Here is a 21,908-nt window from a genome sequence, read left to right on the forward strand (position 1 = left end):
AAGAATTTAACTACTATAATACTGCCCCCTATATACAAGAATATAACTACTATAGTACTGCTCCTATATACAAGAGTATAGCTACTATAATACTGCCCCCTATATACAAGAATATATCTACTATAATACTGCTCCTATATACAAGAATATAAGTACTATAATACTGCTCCTATATACAAGAATATAACTACTATAATACTGCCCCTATATACAAGAATATAAGTACTATAATACTGCTCCTATATATTAGAATATAACTACTATAGTACTGCTCCTATATACAAGAGTATAACTACTATAATACTGCCGCTATTTACAAGAATATATCTACTATAATACTGCCCCTATATACAAGAATATAACTATTATAATACTGCCCATATATTCAAGAATATAACTACTATAATACTGCCCCTATATACAAGAATATAGCTACTATAAGGGCGGGTTCACACATGGCGGAATTCCACTTAAATTCCGCTGCGGACACTCCGCAGCGTTAATCCGCAGCGGAGCCGTTTCTCCATTGACTTTCACTTTAATTTAGCAGTGTTCGTTTACACGATGCGTACAATTCCGCTGCGGAGCATAGGCTGCGGAGCGGAATTTGGTGTCCGCAGCATGCTCTGTCTGTTGCGGAGCAGTGGCGGACTCATGGCGGAATTTCTCCATTGACTTCAATGGAGATTCTAAGTTCCGCAATGAAGTCCGCAGCTGTCATGCACATGTCATGTGTGCTGCGGATGCGTCTTGCTTTTTTAACTTGACATTTCTTCATTCTGGCTGGACCTAGGTATTTCTAGGTCTACAGCCAGACTGAGGAAGTCAATGGGGCTCCCGTAATGACGGGAGCGTTGCTAGGAGACGTCTGTAAATAGTCACTGTCCAGGGTGCTGAAAGAGTTAAGCGATCGGCAGTAACTGTTTCTGCACCCGGGACAGTGACTACCGATCCCAATATACATGTATCTGTAAAAAAACATATAAGTTCATACTTACCGAGAACTCCCTTCGTCTGTCTCCAGTCCGGCCTCCCAGGATGACGTTTCAGTGTAAGTGACGGCTGCAGCCAATCACAGGCCAAGCACAGGCTGCAGCGGTCACATGGACTGGCGCGTCATCCAGGGAGGTCGGGCTGGATGCCGAAAGAGGGACGCGTCACCAAGACAACGGCCGGTAAGTATGAAAATCGTTTACTTTCACTAGGGAAAGTGCTGTCCCTTCTCTCTATCCTGCACTGATAGGGAGAAGGGAAGCACTTTTCCCGCAGTCTGCAGCAGCTAGTCCGCATCAATGTACTGCACATTTTGTGCAGATCCGCTGCAGAATCTGCAACGCAGATTCTGTGCGGCATCGATGCGGACAGTTGCGGAGGAATTCCGCCATGTGTGGTCATGCCCTAATACTGCCCCCTATATACAAGAATATAACTACTATAATACTGCTCCTATATACAAGAATATTACTACTATAATACTGCCCCTATATACAAGAATATATCTACTATAATACTGCCCCCAATATACAAGAATATAACTACTATAATACTGCCCCCTATATACAAGAATATAACTACTATAATACTGCATCTATATACAAGAATATAACTACTATAATACTGCCCGCTATATACAAGAATATAACTACTATAATACTGCTCCTATATACAAGAATATAACTACTATAATACTGACCCTATATACAAGAATATAACTACTATAATACTGCCCCCTATATAAAAGAATATAACTGCTATAATACTGCCCCCTATATACAAGAATATAACTACTATAATACTGCCCCTGTATACAAGAATATAACTACTATAATACTGCCTCTATATACAAGAATATAACTACTATAATACTGCTCCTATATACAAGAATATAACTACTATAATACTGCTCCTATATACAAGAATATAACTACTATAATACTGCTCCTATATACAAGAATATAACTACTATAATACTGCTCCTGTATACAAGAATATAACTACTATAATACTGCCCCCTATATTCAAGAATATAACTACTATAATACTGCCCCCTATATACAAGAATATAACTACTATAATACTGCCCGCTATATACAAGAATATAAATACTATAATACTGCCCCTATATACAAGAATATAACTACTATAATACTGCTCCTGTATACAAGAATATAACTACTATAATACTGCTCCTATATACAAGAATATAACTACTATAATACTGCTCCTGTATACAAGAATATAACTACTATAATACTGCCCCCTATATACAAGAATATAACTACTATAATACTGCCCCATATATACAAGAATATAACTACTATAATACTGCCCCTATATACAAGAATATAACTACTATAATACTGCTCCCTATATACAATAATATAACTACTATAATACTGCTCCTATATACAAGAATATAACTACTATAATACTGCCCCTATATACAAGAATATAACTATTATAATACTGCCCCCTATGTACAAGAATATAACTACTATAATACTGCCTCCTATAAACATGAATATAACTACTATAATACTACCCCCTATATACAAGAATATAACTACTATAATACTGCTCCCTATATACAAGCATATAACTACTATAATACTGCCCCTAAATACAAGAATATAACTACTATAATACTGCTCCTATATACAAGAATATAACTACTATAATACTGCCCCCTATATAAAAGAATATAACTACTATAATACTGCCCCTATATACAAGAATATAACTACTATAATACTGCCTCATATATACAAGAATATAACTACTATAATACTGCTCCTATATTCAAGAATATAACTACTATAATACTGCTCCTATATACAAGAATATAACTACTATAATACTGCCCCTATATACAGGAATATAACTACTATAATACTGCCCCCTATATACAATAATATAACTACTATAATACTGCCCCTATATACAAGAATATAACTACTATAATACTGCTCCTATACACAAGAATATAACTACTATAATACTGCTCCTATATACAAGAATATAACCACTATAATACTGCCCCTATATACAAGAATATAACTACTATAGTACTGCTCCTATATACAATAATATAACTACGATAATACTGCCCCCTATATACAAGAATATAACTACTATAATACTGCCCCTATATACAAGAATATAACTACTATAATACTGCCCCTACATACAGGAATATAACTACTATAATACTGCTCCTATATACAAGAATATAACTACTATAATACTGCTCCCTATATACAAGAATATAACTACTATAATACTGCCCCTATATACAAGAATATAACTATTATAATACCGCCCCCTATATAAAGAATATAACTACTATAATACTGCCCCTATATACAAGAATATAACTACTATAATACTGCCCCCTGTATACAAGAATATAACTACTATAATACTGCATCTATATACAAGAATATAACTACTATAATACTGCTCCTATATACAAGAATATAACTACTATAATACTGCTTCTATATACAAGAATATAACTACTATAATACTGCTCCTATATACAAGAATATAACTACTATAACACTGCTCCTATATACAAGAATATAACTACTATAATACCGCTCCCTATATACAAGAATATAACTACTATAATACTGCTCCTATATACAAGAATATAACTACTATAATACTGCTCCTATATGCAAGAATATAACTACTATAATACTGCTCCTATATACAAGAATATAACTACTATAATACTGCTCCTATATACAAGAATATAACTACTATAATACTGCTCCTATATGCAAGAATATAACTACTATAATACTGCTCCTATATACAAGAATATAACTACTATAATACTGCCCCTATATACAGGAATATAACTACTATAATACTGCCCCCTATATACAATAATATAACTACTATAATACTGCCCCTATATACAAGAATATAACTACTATAATACTGCCCCTATATACAACAATATAACTACTATAATACTGCCCCTATATACAAGAATATAACTACTATAATACTGCCCCTATATACAAGAATATAACTACTATAATACTGCTCCTATATACAAGACTATAACTACTATAATACTGCTCCTATATACAAGAATATAACTACTATAATACTGCTCCTATACACAAGAATATAACTACTATAATACTGCCCCTATATACAAGAATATAACCACTATAATACTGCCCCTATATACAAGAATATAACTACTATAATACTGCTCCTATATACAAGAATATAACCACTATAATACTGCCCCTATATACAAGAATATAACTACTATAATACTGCTCCTATATACAAGAATATAACTACGATAATACTGCTCCTATATACAAGAATATAACTACGATAATACTGCCCCCTATATACAAGAATATAACTACTATAATACTGCTCCTATATACAAGAATATAACTACTATAATACTGCCTCTATATACAAGAATATAACTACTATAATACTGCCCCTATATACAAGAATATAACTACTATAATACTGCCCCCTATATACAAGAATATAACTACTATAATACTGCCCCCTATATACAAGAATATAACTACTATAATACTGTACCTGCACACAAAATAACTGGACATCAGGGTCTGTGACACTAAATAGCTGGACACCAAATATCAGGTCACGGAATACCCCGAATTTGAGAGACTAAGCATTACTAGGATATTACAGACTAAGTTACAAATCTACTGGTGATCTCGAATATTACCACACAATATTGTACACTTTGACAGCTACGTGCACCAAGACAATGTGTGTTATAATTGGTCCACCCTCTTTCAATTTTGTTGCTTTAGGTTAACAAGCTGTTTTTCACAAAAATAATAGTACATAAACTGGTGACTCGGAACAACACCGCGCTCGAATAGTTTCCAAATGTTTACCGAAATAAATTACCCTACCCCTAAGCTTGTCATTTTACTGGACTTTGTTACACAATCCAAGCAGTAGCTTGGTACAGAAGAAGGAGATGGTAGACATAATGGAGTCCCCACCACAATAACAACCCCATTATAGTATGCCACTGTGTCCCACTAGTGCCAGCACTACCACAGAAGCCAGGCAGGGCTGTGTTATGGTGTTCAGAAGAGTCGTGGGTGGGGGTGGACTGACACTAAGCCATGACTCTCTCAAGAGCTGAGGTATTCGTCCAATCTAGTGAACAGGTTCATATTTATTTACTATGGGCTCTCCCTTCTCCCTCCTTGGTAACCTATGAACTTACTGTCTCAGGTCACGTGCTGTATGGTTCGCTATCCACGGACATCCCTGCAGAGCGTTAATCACCTCGAAAAACTCTGAAATGTCAAATCTAGAGGAAAAAAATAATAATATGAGATTACTATATGGGAATTTTCATCAAAACTACATTTTTAACATATAAATCCTGATTTATTCTTCTACTCTACAGAAAGATACATCCAAAGTAAAAAATATATATAGTAAAATCATGGGTACATGGCATGCTGGGGCCACCAGATCATATACACTGGACCACCAGAAATTCACCTGGTGAGTCGGAAGTTTTGCAGCTGAGAGCATTGGACTTCAAGCACGGGGACCGAAGCAAAGTATTAGAGAAACAACAGGACCTACTCTATGTTCTCAAGTGTCTTCAAGACATTCTCCTAAGTCCGATGCTCCTCACTTCTTCACTTCTCCTGCAATGTTGCTCAGAAAGTGTTGCAAGTGGTCTGATAAGATGTCAGCCAACCACGTTTCCTGCTGGCCCCTTCCTTAGGAGTAGAACTGGACCATCAGGAGATGTCCTGGCTATCCAGTAAGGGGACCATCTTTACTCAATGCTCGATCACCTAGGAATCCAGATCATAAATTCCCAGATCTCAAATGATCTCCAGGCAGAAAGATAGAAACCTAAGTTAACATTACATATTTAATTAGGGTCTGGCACTACAATAGAGATGACACTACAATAGAGAAATCCACTACTGAGCACAATTTATGGGTGGGAAATTCATGAACTAATCACTTGTCCTCTCCTCATTGCTCCATTTTCACTGTCCAGCATTGTCAACCTCCTTCCATTGCTGGTCGGAGTATTCGACTTGGTTTCTTAAGTGGACATTATCTCCATGAAAGGTCAAGACATTTTCTTCACTACCTATTCTCGACTCCAAACCATGACTGAAATAAAGATTTGGTATCATCCTCTTCATTTCCTTTCTTTTTGGAGTCCCTTCAAGTTCACGAAAGACCTTCAAGGTTGAGTTCTTCATGACTGCTATCAAATCTTTCCTAAGAATCCTCGCCACGTCTTCTGTTTCCTCCAAGCTCAAATCTGCCTTTTCTAATGAATCTTATTTGACAGTTCATCAATTTATGGCTGGGGGAATTTTCCACTAGTATGTGTATTGCGTAACTCTGAGGATTGTTATATTCTCTTCACCAGGGACGGACACTAACAGCAGAGGGCCCCCGTCGAGAAAAGAATGTGGGCACCTTACTCTCAACTAACTCATCAAAGTCCTTACGTCTTACAATCCACCAATAATTGTGAGCCATTGTCATTAGCTCAGTCCACACATACAATCCAGTAGTGGCAATGGGCCCCCAAACCTACCGGGCCCCTGTGCAGCTGCACAGGTTGCTTCAATGGTATGTCCTCCCATGTTTTTCACATACTCTATCATACTACAATGTATACTATTATTTATAGCTAAGAACAACCTTTGCTTAGACTGGTTTACTGTGCTTGCAGGTGCTTATTCAGCAGAATATATACATAGGAAACAGATGTAGCAATTCTTATGATTCTGATAACTTGCTGCAAAGTGATATATTTTCAATACAGCCATTGAAAAAGTCAAGTTAGAGATCGCTACATCTGGTCAAGGTCAAGCGATGATCTCGCAGACGGGTCCTGATATACTGTACCTCTCTCAGAGGTAGGTTGGCCACCTTAAAGAGGGTTTTCCACAATCAACATATATCTATCCACAGGAGAAGTGATACATTTCTGATCACTGAGACCCACACCGATCCCTCGAACAGGGTACCTAGCCTCTGTTTCTGCTCACTGCACAACTGCCAAGAGGTGGAGCTTGTATGGAGTGGCAGTCAAGTGGCTCCATTCAAAGTCTATGGGGCTGACGGGAACAGCCGAGCACTAGACTCCGTCAGTCCTGTAGACTTTAAATGCGGTCCGTCACCGTCCATGTCTGACCGCCACTCTTTTCAATGTTCTCTGCACTGCAATTTTGTAGTAAGGAGGAATGGGGGGGGGGGCTCGGGACACCGTTTTTACTGATTGTGGTGGTTCCAGCGCTGGGGTCCTCCAATCATCAGACATTATTCCCCTATGATATGGGGAAAACCCTTTAAAAGGACATCTCTATATATTTTGAAGCTGATCGGTCCCTGTACCTAATGTATAAGCCAACACCCATGTACTGCTTTAATCTTAGGAAAGAGCTCGACCAGAAGGTGCTGAAGATTACAAAAGACTCTCGACCACAGACCGACGCAGCGCTTCAAAGCTGTTAGTGTAATGATATGACGTTTTCCGGGAAGTATTATCTGCTTTTAGTAAAGGTCTTTTATCACTGGAATTGTGGGTGTCCTTTAACTCCTCTGATAACTGTAGCCCGTCGCGTTACATTCAGAACCAGTATCGATGTTATTATTTCATACAGGTTGTCTCTGGACAACATATTCTATTCTAGACACCTGTGGAAGTCAAAGTAGATGGACCCACAGAATTTCATAGTCATTCATATGAATATTAGCTCTATCAAATGTCTACTGATGTAGGCACAGATGTCCCCAGTCTCATGGATGGTGCCTCCTTCGAGAACACTTTGACAGTCTTTTTGGCAGCAAGTCTTTTAATGGGACCTTCTCTTGGTTGGATGACAAAGTTCTCAGAATTTCCCTTTATGTATGTACAGTATCATCAATAATGTTCTCTGTGGTTCTAAAGTGAGATAATCCTCTCGTAGTCTGATTCAATTCTACGCACCCAGACCAACTTGGAACTATTTCTGCCAACTAAAGGCAAATTAAGACTGCTTTGTCAACTGTTGACTACCGGGAGCTCTGTGGCAACCAAATAGCACCCGAGATGAATGAGAGGTCACCCAGACGAAGCACTACATATTTCAGCTCTAATCCTATAGGGGTCTCTAATTTTATAGCTTGTGAGTCATTTTCAAAAAAGTCTGATATGACTAAAGTGTTAAGGAATATGGTTTTGTCCCCAGTGCCAACTGTCAGTGAAACTATAACATCCCCAGGGCTACTAGGGTGCAATAGAATTTACAGACTGCCACCAGCTGAGAAGTTACATGGAGAACTCAAGAGACCCTATAAAGACAATGTTTTATCTAACTCACAAATCCTCCGGGGAAGTCAGTTGTGATTATCATACACATTATAGACCACCATGGTAGCAATGACCACCCTAGACCACCATGGTAGCTCCTAGCTACCTCCTTAGACCATCATGGTAGCACCTAGTTAACAGCCTAGACCAATATGGTAGCAATGACCACCCTAGACCAACATGGTAGCTCCTAGATACCACCTTAGACTATCGTGGTAGCACCTAGCTACCACCCTAGACCACCATGGTAGCACCTAGCTACCACCCTAGACCACTACGGCAGCACCTAGCTACCACCCTAGACCACCATGGTAGCAATGACCACCATAGACCACCATGACAGCACCTAGCTATCACCCTAGACCACCATGGTAGCAATGACCACCCTAGACCACCATGGTAGCACCTAGCTACCACCCTAGACCACCATGGCAGCTCCCAGCGACCAAGACTTGCTTCTAAGAATGCAAATAATGTGCAGCAATAACTGAATTGCAGTCACTTTTTTAAACTACATAGAAGTCTAGAGAGTGAAATATTCATTGACAATTGATGTTGTGAGGTTATACATGGACATTCCCACGCTGTATTAAGGGCCGGAACAAGGGCTGTCTCCCGGTATATGTGGGCCTTTGGGTGGCAGAGCCACAAAGATTTCCATGTCTACCTCACCCTCCAAAAGATCAGCTGAGAGCACGTATCCCAGAATAGCATGGGCTCCCCGTAATAGTTGGCACTGACAACTACCCAGGTTGACCATGTGCTGACACCAACTCTGAGCCCTAGGATTCTAATCAGCTCAGCTATTCATATTTCTAAGCTCTGATTTTCTAAGCTTGACCATAGATCATTCTCCTACTCACTGGTGATCATCTGGTAAACTCTAATGGTGTGAGTGTGACCTGGAGTCAGATTATCGTTATTCCATGTGGTGGGTACAGCTAGAGGCATTCATTTCTTATATTGTTACCCCACTGTTAGAACACCCAAAGCATAGCCCCCACAATCTATAGCTGCACACTCTGCAGAGACATTTAGTAGCCTAATGAGAATGACCTTTGGGTCATTCTCATTGTTCTTTTGCTGATAGGTAAAAAAAAACTGTTCCATGGTGTAATTGTTTCTCCTGGGACACCCCCTCAAATCACCACCACATTCCATGTGCTCTTTTTTGGCATTTTGGTACTTTTTTGGTCCCCTCAGGTACATGGCTCAGGTGCAACTGCTACTTCTACACCCCCAATAGCTACACCCCTGAGAGCAGGTGCTGTGATACAGTTCAGGATACAGAACATTAATTATTTCCACACAATAATAATGATCTTACAGCTCTATATAGTAACACTGAGCATCCATATACATAGATAATGAACTACTTGCGGTTCTTTCATAGGTGAAGATAAAAACGAGTGCCGAACGGCGATATATCCAGTCATTTGTGAGTCATTTAAAAAAAGTCTGATATGACTAAGCCAAATGTCTACAACCTTTAGTGTTAAGGGATATGGTTTTGTCCCCAGTGCCAAGTGTCAGTGATGCTATAACATCCGCGGAGCTACTAGGGCGCAATAGTATTTTTGGGCTGCCACCAGCTGAGAAGTTACATGGAGAACCCAAAAAACACTATAAAGACAATGTTTTATCTATCTCCCAAAGCCTCCTGGGAAGTCAGTTGTGATAATCATACAAGTCATAGACTACGATGGTAACAATGACAACCATTGTAGCTCCTAGCCACCAACTTAGACCACCATAGTAGCACCTAGTTATCACCCTAGACCACCATGGTAGCAATGACCACCCTAGACTACCATGGTAACATCTAGCAACCACCCTAGAACACCATGGTATTAATGATCACCCTAGACCAACATGGTAGCTCCTAGCCACCACCTTAGACCACCATGGTAGCACCTAGCTACCACAATGGTAGCAATGACCACCCTAGACTACCATGGTAGCTGTCACGATCTGTAAGTATGTGGACCAACTGGGCCGTACTGCCGTAGCGGTGTAACAGCTGGCCAAACAGGGTACAAAGTCAATGTCTATAGTTCGGATAGTGGTACCTGTGGCAATTCAGACAGTAGCGATGGTTTAGGCTCGGATGGACCTCTGGCAGCAGGCAGACAACAAGTGCAGTGAAACACAGCAGGTGTAGTAGGCGACAAAACACGACTCCAACACTTTACAGCACAGGAACACGGAAGCACGGGATACAAGATACAGGTAGCAGGAACGGGAACACTGGGAACTGGAGAACACTCAAGGGACCATTTGCAAAAACTGACACGGGAAGGTACAAACAACGCTCAGGCAATGAGGGAAGGGACAGGGCACTTCAAATAGTCCAAGGTGATCTTGGAGCAATCAGCTCAATCTCACACATGTGTGCGCTCTGGCTCTTTAAGGCTGGACTGCGCTTGCGCGCACACCCTAGTGGTCACTGTGATCACTGCGGGACAGGACGGCCGCTTATGCTGGCATCTCTGGAGAGAAGGGCATCGGCAGGATGGGAAGAGTTCGTGGCCAGCAACCGCGGACGTTACAGTAGCACCTAGCTATCACCCTAGACCACCATGGTAGCAATGACCACCCTAGACTACCAATGCTCATGTGCAACTGCTACTTCTACACCCCTATAGCTACACCCCTGAGAGCAGGTGCAGTGAATTAGCAGTGATACAGCTCAGGATACTGAACATGAAGTATTTCCACACAATAATAATGATCTTACAGCTCTATATAGTAACGCTGAGTATTTATACACGTAGATAAGGAACTACTGACGGTTCTTTTATAGATGAAGATAAAAACGAGTGCCGAACGGCAATATATTGAGTCTCTAACATTGTAAAGCCCGGCATCTATACGTATGTAACAATAATCGTATATTTTTTCCTAACTTCGATCGTTTTAGAGATCATTTGTGTTTCCTCCTTTCCCCCTGGAGATAAAACGGCCACAAACGAGAATTTTTTGAGGTCATTATAAAATATTCGATCAAAGACAATCGAGCAATTTCTCACTGATCAGGCGATCGCTGCAACGATTGAGAACTTTTCCTCGATTTTACAATATTTTATACTATCGTCTCCCCATGTAAAAGGCCATGAAGGTCATTAACCCTATATTCCTTCTCCTTTCACCTGTATAAACAGCCGGATTATCTTATACAGTAAATTGGCGTGTAAACATTTCTATTGTTGTCCTCGGTAGGGATCCTGCATATAATATTGCACTTGATTGTATAGTATCGAATGTTCTCAGGACCCCGAGTTGTAGGATCGTTAATCTTTACTTCAACGAAGTAGAAAACATTAAAACCCATTATTCGTACCTTTGTTATTTTATGCTCGCCAACTTTCAGGAACGTGCAAGAGACAAACACAACTCCCTGTGCCGTAATAGGGAGAGAGGAGTATCTGGTCTGGGGTCTGAATTACTTTAAGGGTCCTGGTCTGGGATCTGTATTTATTTAAAGGGTCTGGTATGGGGGTCTGTATTTAGGGGTACTTGTCTGGGGTCTGTATTTAGAGGGTCTGGTATGGGGGTCTGTATTTAGGGGTACTTGTCTGGTGTCTGTATTTAGTGGGTCTGGTATGGGGGTCTGTATTTAGGGGTACTTGTCTGGTGTCTGTATTTAGTGGGTCTGGTATGGGGGTCTGTATTTAGGGGTACTTGTCTGGGGTCTGTATTTAGAGGGTGTGCTATGGGGGTCTGTATTTAGGGGTACTTGTCTGGGGTCTGTATTTAGAGGGTCTGGTATGGGGGTCTGTATTTAGGGGTACTTCTCTTGGGTCTGTAATTAGAGGGTCTTGTCTAAGGTCTGTATTTATTTAGAGGGTCTGGTATGGGGTCTGAATTTAGGGGGTCTAGTCTAGGTCTGTGTTTAGTTAGCGGGTCTGGTCTGGGGTTTTTAATTTAGGGGGTCTTGTCTGGGGTCTGTATTTAAAGGGTCTAGTATGGAGTTTGTGTTTAGAGGGTCTAGGCTGGGGTATGTGTTTATTTAGGGAGTCTTGCCTAGAGTTTAATATTTTAGGGGTCTGGTCGGGGGTCTGTAATTTATTTAGATGATCTGGGTTAGGGTTTGTATTTAATTAGAGAGTCTTATCTGGGGGTCTGTATTTATTTAGGGAGTCTTATCTGGGGGTCTGTATGTATTTAGAGAGTCTTATCTGGGGGTCTGTATTTATTTAGGGAGTCTTATCTGGGGGTCTGTATGTATTTAGAGAGTCTTATCTGGGGGTCTGTATTTATTTAGGGAGTCTTATCTGGGGGTCTGTATGTATTTAGAGAGTCTTATCTGGGGGTCTGTATTTATTTAGAGAGTCTTATCTGTGGTCTGTATGTATTTAGAGAGTCTTATCTGGGGGTCTGTATGTATTTAGAGAGTCTTATCTGGGGGTCTGTATGTATTTAGAGAGTCTTATCTGGGGGTCTTTATTTATTTAGAGAGTCTTATCTGTGGTCTGTATGTATTTAGAGAGTCTTATCTGGGGGTCTGTATGTATTTAGAGAGTCTTATCTGGGGGTCTGTATGTATTTAGAGAGTCTTATCTGGAGGTCTGTATGTATTTAGAGGGTCTTATCTGGGGTCTGTATTTAATTAGAGAGTCTTATCTGTGGTCTGTATGTATTTAGAGAGTCTTATCTGGGGTCTGTATTTAATTAGAGAGTCTTATCTGGGGGTCTGTATGTATTTAGAGAGTCTTATCTGGGGGTCTGTATTTAATTAGAGAGTCTTATCTGTGGTCTGTATGTATTTAGAGAGTCTTATCTGGGGTCTGTATTTAATTAGAGAGTCTTATCTGTGGTCTGTATGTATTTAGAGAGTCTTATCTGGGGGTCTGTATTTATTTAGAGAGTCTTATCTGGGGGGTCTGTATGTATTTAGAGAGTCTTATCTGGGGGTCTGTATTTATTTAGGGAGTCTTATCTGGGGGGTCTGTATGTATTTAGAGAGTCTTATCTGGGGGTCTGTATGTATTTAGAGAGTCTTATCTGGGGGTCTGTATTTATTTAGGGAGTCTTATCTGGGGGTCTGTATTTATTTAGTGAGTCTTATCTGGGGGTCTGTATTTAATTAGAGAGAATTATCTGGGGGGTCTGTATGTATTTAGAGAGTCTTATCTGGGGGTCTGTATGTATTTAGAGAGTCTTATCTGGGTTTCTGTATTTATTTAGTAAGTCTTATCTGGGGGTCTGTATTTATTTAGGGAGTCTTATCTGGGGGTCTGTATGTATTTAGAAAGTCTTATCTGGGGGTCTGTATGTATTTAGAGAGTCTTATCTGGGGGGTCTGTATGTATTTAGAGAGTCTTATCTGGGGGTCTGTATGTATTTAGAAAGTCTTATCTGGGGGTCTGTATGTATTTAGAGAGTCTTATCTGGGGGGGTCTGTATGTATTTAGAGAGTCTTATCTGGGGGGTCTGTATTTATTTATAGGAATTTATTTTGGGGCTTATATTTATTTTAACATGTATTGAAGGTCATACACACTATTTGTGATTCCATAGGTTGGGGGTGTGTCTTATAAAAGTGGGTGTGACATAAGGGTTAAAACTCATGTGTTGCTTTTCAGATTTTCTCGGATGTCCCCTCCGAAAAGTCGGCAAGTGTGAGTTATTTGTCATAGTTTAGCGCTGTGAGATATTCAGGAGTAGATACAGAGCGCTTCCTCTTTAAATCAAGCTAATTAAAGGGGAAGTCCACCACGTGTAATCATAGCTGCTCCATAATGTAACTGCTCGCCTTTAGGTTCAAGGCCATCAAGGTGGAACTCTCCCTTAACCCCTTCCCGACATCTGTCGTATATATTCATAGAATGAGCGACTTGGCTGCGTGTAACAGCCGGCAATTTAATGCAATAAGCGGGATCCCGCTCGTTTAACCCCTCAGATGCGGAGTGCCAATGGTTGGCATGACATGGTGGGCCTAATGAAGGTTCCCAGGTCTGACATCTTTGTACTCATAAAAAAAATGGAATAAAAAAATGATCAAAAAGTCTCACGTACCCCCAAAATGGTACCGATAGAAACTACAGCTCGTCCCGAAAAAAAAAAGAATCCCTCATACCACTCAAATGATTGAAAAAAAATATATTTTTTATTTGTAACGATCATTTTTTTCCTTGGCAAAATAATAAAACGATAAAAATTTTGTATTGACCCGCAATACAGACACCAGACAAGTACCCCTAAATACAGACTCCATACCAGACCCTCTAAATACAGACCCCAGACAAGTACCCCTAAATACAGACCCCCATACCAGACCCTCTAAATACAGACACCAGACAAGTACCCCTAAATACAGACTCCATACCAGACCCTCTAAATACAGACCCCAGACAAGTACCCCTAAATACAGACCCCCATACCAGACCCTCTAAATACAGACCCCAGACAAGTACCCCTAAATACAGACCCCCATACCAGACCCTCTAAATACAGACCCCAGACAAGTACCCCTAAATACAGACTCCATACCAGACCCTCTAAATACAGACCTCAGACAAGTACCCCTAAATACAGACCCCCATACCAGACCCTCTAAATACAGACCCCAGACAAGTACCCCTAAATACAGACCCCCATACCAGACCCTCTAAATACAGACCCCAGACAAGTACCCCTAAATACAGACCCCCATACCAGACCCTCTAAATACAGACCCCAGACAAGTACCCCTAAATACAGACCCCATACCAGACCCTCTAAATACAGACACCAGACAAGTACCCCTAAATACAGACCCCATACCAGACCCACTAAATACAGACACCAGACAAGTACCCCTAAATACAGACCCCCATAGCAGACCCTCTAAATACAGACCCCAGACAAGTACCCCTAAATACAGACCCCCATACCAGACCCTCTAAATACAGACCCCAGACAAGTACCCCTAAATACAGACCCCCATAGCAGACCCTCTAAATACAGACCCCAGACAAGTACCCCTAAATACAGACCCCCATACCAGACCCTCTAAATACAGACCCCAGACAAGTACCCCTAAATACAGACCCCCATACCAGACCCTCTAAATACAGACCCCAGACAAGTACCCCTAAATACAGACTCCATACCAGACCCTCTAAATACAGACCCCAGACAAGTACCCCTAAATACAGACCCCCATACCAGACCCTCTAAATACAGACCCCATACCAGACCCTCGTACGGCTACTGCCATGAAGATATAAAAAGCAGTTATGGCTTGTGGAAGGTGGGGAGGAAAGAACTAAAGTGAAAACCCGAGAAATGGCTGCGGCAGGAAGGGGTTAAACAAGGTCCCTGTATCTCCTCAGTAGGGAAGGCCATATAGATTTACGGCATCTGCGTGTAAATTATTGCAGGAATTGTCACATATAATGGGACGCGTCAGTAAATGGAGCGTGTTCCTTTAAATGTTCTCGATTTCCATGACGGTTTTGGTTTTACTCACTTCTTATTTGTAGAGTTTAAGATGAGAGATCTCAGGTTCAGGCACTCGGCTCCTGGCAGCTTCATGTACGTCCTCCGCGACCTTTCAACGAGAAGCAAAACCTTGTTTAGATTGCAAGCTCCTGTGGCCAGGACTCTCCTCTGCTGTAACCTCCATGTAATATGTGACTGCACCCACCCGGCATTTACTGCTGCCTGGACCCCCCACCATCAGCTGCTATCAAGGAGTTAAATGGAAATTAACATATCACAAAGCCATGAGGGCTCCCAGCTACTGCAGGAAGTACCCGCAGAGTCGTGAAGGGGTTAATGATAACCAATAGTGCGGTCTAGTGTAGTGAAGGGGTTAATGATAACATGTCTGGCAGTTCAGAGCAGTCAGGGGGTTAATAGGAACATCCTTGGTAGTGCGGGGTAGTTAAGAGGTTAATGGTAAATTCCCTGAACATCTAGGGTTAGTTAAAGGGTTAAAGGTAACATTTCTGCTGGTCTAGGGAAAGGAAGGAGTTAATAATAAGGTTTCTGGCTGCACAGAGTAGTCAATGGGTTGATGGTAATAATGTTGGTGGTGTGGGGTAGCGAAGGGGTTAATGGTCACTTTCCTGATTGTCTACGGCAGTATGAGGGTTAATAGTAACATTCTAGTTAATATAGTGTAGTTAAGGGGTTAATGGTAACTTTTCTGAATGTCTAGGGGAGTGAAGGGGTTAATAGTAACATTCTAGTTAATATAGTGCAGTTAAAGGGGTTAATGGTAACTTTCCTGTATATCTAGGGGACTGATAGGGTTAACGATAATATTTCAGGTGGTCTATGGTAGTGAAGGAGTTAAAGGGATCCTCCAGTATATATATATATATATATATATATACACACACACACACACACACACATCAGCCCTCTCCTCTATTATACCCCCTCCCCCTGTCCAGCGCTTACTGAACTCTATAAACAGAAGTCCGGTCATGTCCCCAGGAGCACAGCTGGGGGGAGGACTACCGGGCTGGTGCCAGGAGGCTGCCAATAAGCCCCTTTACCTTGGCCGGAATATTTCGATACAGGGATGAGGGCAGCAAACTGAACCTTTGCCCCGGGTGAAGAAAAGCCTAGATACGATTGTGAATCCCCCCCAGTCCGTGTAGACCCCAGGACCCTCTCTTACCAGTGAATGTTCTGCACCCGCCGCTGTAGGTTCTGGTAGAAACCATAGAAGCCGGTCAGTGCCAATACCAGTGTCAGGACGAGGTGCCAGCGGCGTGCCATTATATCTCTCCACCACACAATGCTGAATGAGCAGATACATAACTGAGGGAGTGGTGACTCCTACCTCTCCTGGGTGATACCATCACACAACTATGAAACTTTATCAGTGAGCATGCCCTGCTCTGCTATCTGTGTCTCAGAGGTGGTGCATGGATGTAGCAGAGCTGAGGGGTTAATCTAACTATCCCTATTGTCAGGACTGTAGTAGGTTAACCTGCAGTCCCATGTAACACCACAAATAACACATCGTAATATTATCATCAAACGACACTCAGCTCTGTTACATCTATAGCAGTATATAATGTTATATAGAAGCTATATGCGCTGATACACTACACTATATAACAATGCCCATACTCATGTAGCATTAGTCTATGTTCTTCCCAGTCTCAAACACTCAGGGGTCTGTCTTACCTTCTATCCAAGGCAGCCGGTTGTATATACATCACCCAACGGTATATAACTCACATTCCCTGCTATTCGGTGACACACTACATGGCCAAAATTATATAAATATATTGTATCAGTGATGTCAGTAACAGGGGGCGGGTCTGTGACAACCTCTTACACATGATATACAGGCTGGTTGTCAGTAGTAATAGATGAATAGCTGTTACTGTATATAAGATGTGTGGATCTCATGTCTGATCACAATGTAATTATATAATATATCAGTGATGTCAGTAACAGGGGGCGGGGCTGTGACAACCTCTCACACATGATATACAGGCTGGTTGTCAGTAGTAATAGATGAATAGCTGTTACTGTATATAAGATGTGTGGATCTCATGTCTGATCACATGTAATTATATTATATATCAGTGATGTCAGTGACAGGAGGCGGGGCTGTGACAACCTCTCACACTTGATATACAGGCTGGTGGTCAGTAGTAATAGATGAATAGCTGTTACTGTATAAAAGATGTGTGGACCCTCCAGAGCAAACCCTCTGTAGTAACATGGCAGTATAACTGAGGAGACTCCTTATCAGCTTGTCAGGGAAGGAGCAGAGTCTCTGCAGGAACATGGCAGTATAACCGAGGAGACTCCTTCTTATCAGCTTGTCAGGGAGGGAGCAGAGTCTCTGCAGTATCATGGCAGTATAACCGAGGAGACTCCTTCTTATCAGCTTCTCAGGGAAGGAGCAGAGTCTCTGTAGTAAAATGACAGTATAACCGAGGAGACTCTTTCTTATCAGCTTGTCAGGGAAGGAGCAGAGTCTCTGCAGGAACATGGCAGTATAACCGAGGAGACTCCTTATTATCAGCTTGTCAGGGAAGGAGTAGAGTCTCTGTAATAACATGGCAATATAACTGAGGAGACTCCTTCTTCTCAGCTTTATCAGGGAAGGAGCAGAGTCTCTGTAGTAACATGGCAATATAACCGAGGAGACTCCTTCTTATCAGCTTGTCAGGGAAGGAGCAGAGTCTCTGTATTAACATGGCAGTATAACCGAGGAGACTCCTTATCAGCTTCTCAGGAAAGGAGTAGAGTCTCTGTAGTAACATGGCAGTATAACCGAGGAGACTCCTTCTTATCAGCTTGTCAGGGAAGGAGCAGAGTCTCTGTATTAACATGGCAGTATAACCGAGGAGACTCCTTCTTATCAGCTTGTCACGGAAGGAGCAGAGACTCTGCAGTAGCATGGCAGTATAACCGAGGAGACTCCTTCTTATCAGCTTGTCAGGGAAGGAGCAGAGTCTCGGTAGTAACATGGCAGTATAACCGAGGAGACTCCTTCTTATCAGCTTGTCAGGGAAGGAGCAGATCCTCTGCAGTAACATGGCAGTATAACCGAGGAGACTCCTTCTTATCAGCTAGTCAGGAAAGAAGCAGAGTCTTTGCAGTAACATGGCAGCATACATGAGGAGACTCCTTCTTATCAGCTAGTCAGGGAAGGAGCAGAATCTCTGCAGTAACATGGCAGTATAACCGAGGAGACTCTTTCTTATCAGCTTGTCAGGGAAGGAGCAGAATCTCTGCAGTAACATGGCAGTATAACCGAGGAGACTCTTACTTATCAGCTTGTCAGGGAAGGAGCAGAGTCTCTGCCGTAACATGGCAGTATAACTGATGAGACCCCTTCTTATCAGCTTGTCAGGGAAGGAGCAGAGCCTGTGCAGTAGCATGGCAGTATAACCGAGGAGACTCCTTATCAGCTTCTCAGGGAAGGAGCAGAGTCTCTGTAGTAAAATGACAGTATAACTGAGGAGACTCTTTCTTATCAGCTTGTCAGGGAAGGAGCAGAGTCTCTGCAGGAACATGGCAGTATAACCGAGGAGACTCCTTATTATCAGCTTGTCAGGGAAAGAGTAGAGTCTCTGTAATAACATGGCAGTATAACCGAGGAGACTCCTTCTTATCAGCTTGTCAGGGAAGGAGCAGAGTCTCTGTATTAACATGGCAGTATAACCGAGGAGACTCCGTCTTATCAGCTTGTCACGGAAGGAGTAGAGACTCTGCAGTATCATGGCAGTATAACCGAGGAGACTCCTTCTTATCAGCTTGTCAGGGAAGGAGCAGATCCTCATCAGTAACATGGCAGTATAACTGAGGAGACTCCTTCTTATCAGCTAGTCAGGGAAGGAGCAGAGTCTTTGCAGTAACATGGCAGTATACATGAGGAGACTCCTTCTTTTTAGCTTGTCAGGGAAGGAGCAGAGCCTCTAAAGTAACATGGCAGTATAACCGAGGAGACACCTTCTTATCAGCTTGTCGGGGAAGGAGTAGAGTCTCTGCAGTAACATGGCAGTATAACCGAGGAGACTCCTTCTTATCAGCTAGTCAGGGAAGGAGCAGAATCTCTGCAGTAACATGGCAGTATAACCGAGGAGACTCTTTCTTATCAGCTTGTCAGGGAAGGAGCAGAGTCTCTGCAGTAACATGGCAGTATAACTGATGAGACCCCTTCTTATCAGCTTGTCAGGGAAGGAGCAGAGCCTGTGCAGTAGCATGGCAGTATAACCGAGGACACTACTTCTTATCGGCTTGTCAGGGAAGGAGCAGAGTTTCTGTAGTAACATGGCAGTATAACTGAGGACACTCCTTCTTATCAGCTTCTCCGGGAAGGAGCAGAGTCTCTGTAGTAACATGGCAGTATAACCGAGGAGACTCCTTCTTATCAGCTTGTCAGGGAAGGAGTAGAGTCTCTGCAGTAACATGGCCGTATAACCGAGGAGATTCCTTATCAGCTTGTCGGGGAAGGAGCAGAATCTCTGTAGTAACATGGCAGTATAACCGAGGAGACTCCTTATCAGCTTGTCGGGGAAGGAGTAGAGTCTCTGCAGTAACATGGCAGTATAACCGAGGAGACTCCTTCTTATTAGCTTGTCAGGGAAGGAGCAGAGTGTCTGCTTTTAACATTGCAGTATAACCGAGGAGACTCCTTCTTATCAGCCTGTCAGGGAAGGAGCAGAGTCTCTGTAGTAACATGGCAGTATAACCGAGGAGACTCCTTCTTATCAGCCTGTCAGGGAAGGAGCAGAGTCTCTGTAGTAACATGGCAGTATAACCGAGGAGACTCCTTCTTATCAGCTTGTCAGGGAAGGAGCAGAGTCTCTGTAGTAACATGGCAGTATAACCGAGGAGACTCCTTCTTATCAGCTTGTCAGGGAAGGAGCAGAGTCTCTGTAGTAACATGGCAGTATAACCAGGGAGACTCCTTCTAATCAGCTTGTCAGGGAAGGAGGAGAGTCTCTACAGTAACATGGCGGTATAAGTGAGGAGACTCAGAGGTATAAGAGAGGAGGTCTGAAATTTTACACAGCATGTGGATTTGTTAAATCTCATCCACTTTGTTGCTACTGTATTCTGCAGCATATTTTCTATTCGCAATTCTGGGTGGAAAATATGCAGCAATTCTGCTACGTGTGGACGAGCCCTAAGGGCTGACTTTTTAGGATATTTCTGATAAAATTATCCCTTCCGGGACAAAGCCATTTTTTTATTTTTCATTTTCATTTTTCACTCCCTGCCTTCCAAGAGCCATAACTTTTTTATTTTTCCGTCAATAGAGTGGTGTGACTTCTTATTTTTTGCGGGAGGAGTTGTAGTTTCTATTGGTAGCATTTGAAGCAGGGCCGGCTCCAGGTTTATGTGGGTCCTTGGGCGACAAAGACTTAGCAGGTGTCACGGGCACAGGGTATGTGGACCCACTAGGCCGATCCGCCGTAGCGGGGAGGCAGCTGACCAGGTCACATTCTAAGCAGAAGTAAATGGTAGACAGTATGCTTGGGTACCTGAAATAGTCCGGGCGGTGGCTGTGGCCTCAGCACGGATGGAGGCAGGTTCGGCAAGTGGCGCCAGACGTGGCGGGCAGTATCCGATGGCACTTGACGTGGCAGATGGCACTTGACGTGGCAGATTGCACTTGACATGGCAGATGGTACTTGATGTGGCAGAAGACACTTGAACGCAGGTAGGCACAGGAACAATACGGAATACAGGAACGGTAACAGGGCACGGGTAACAGCTGGAACGGGAGACACTAAGGAACCATTTGCGAGACAGACTGGGAAAGACTAACAACGCTCAGGCAAGGATTAGAAGGCCAGGGGCCTTCTTATAGACCAGGAAATCGTGGCAGTTGATGGTGATGACGATTTCCTACTTGCGCACACTGGCCCTTTAAGGCCGGGCGCGAGCGTGCGCGCGCACCCTACGGGATCCAGCCGAACGGAGCGGAAGTGATCGCTGGCATCTCCTAGGAGGGAGACGGAGGCCAGCGCTCACAGATCCATGGCTGCTGGCGTCGGGAGGTGAGTAAACCTTTGCAGGCCCCTTTGCGGAGGAACTCACGACGGCAGTAAAATGGCAGAAAACA

General features: G+C 42.3%; 1 protein-coding gene across 1 annotated transcript in view; it reads right to left on the minus strand.

The window, feature by feature from the left end:
* The window catches only part of LOC142748476 (alpha-2,8-sialyltransferase 8F-like), a 116,256-nt gene extending 99,170 nt beyond the window's left edge, over positions 1 to 17,086 (minus strand). Inside the window, exons 1-3 of the mRNA XM_075855566.1 lie at positions 16,986 to 17,086; positions 15,825 to 15,905; positions 5,255 to 5,341 (exon numbers count right to left, since the gene is read on the minus strand). Coding sequence (XP_075711681.1) covers positions 5,255 to 5,341; positions 15,825 to 15,905; positions 16,986 to 17,086 — 269 coding nt within the window. The remainder of the gene's footprint in view (positions 1 to 5,254; positions 5,342 to 15,824; positions 15,906 to 16,985) is intronic.
* Positions 17,087 to 21,908: the final 4,822 nt, after the last annotated feature.

Source organism: Rhinoderma darwinii, chromosome 3 (assembly GCF_050947455.1).
Source record: "Rhinoderma darwinii isolate aRhiDar2 chromosome 3, aRhiDar2.hap1, whole genome shotgun sequence".
In the NCBI taxonomy this organism is placed as follows: Eukaryota; Metazoa; Chordata; class Amphibia; order Anura; family Rhinodermatidae; genus Rhinoderma; species Rhinoderma darwinii.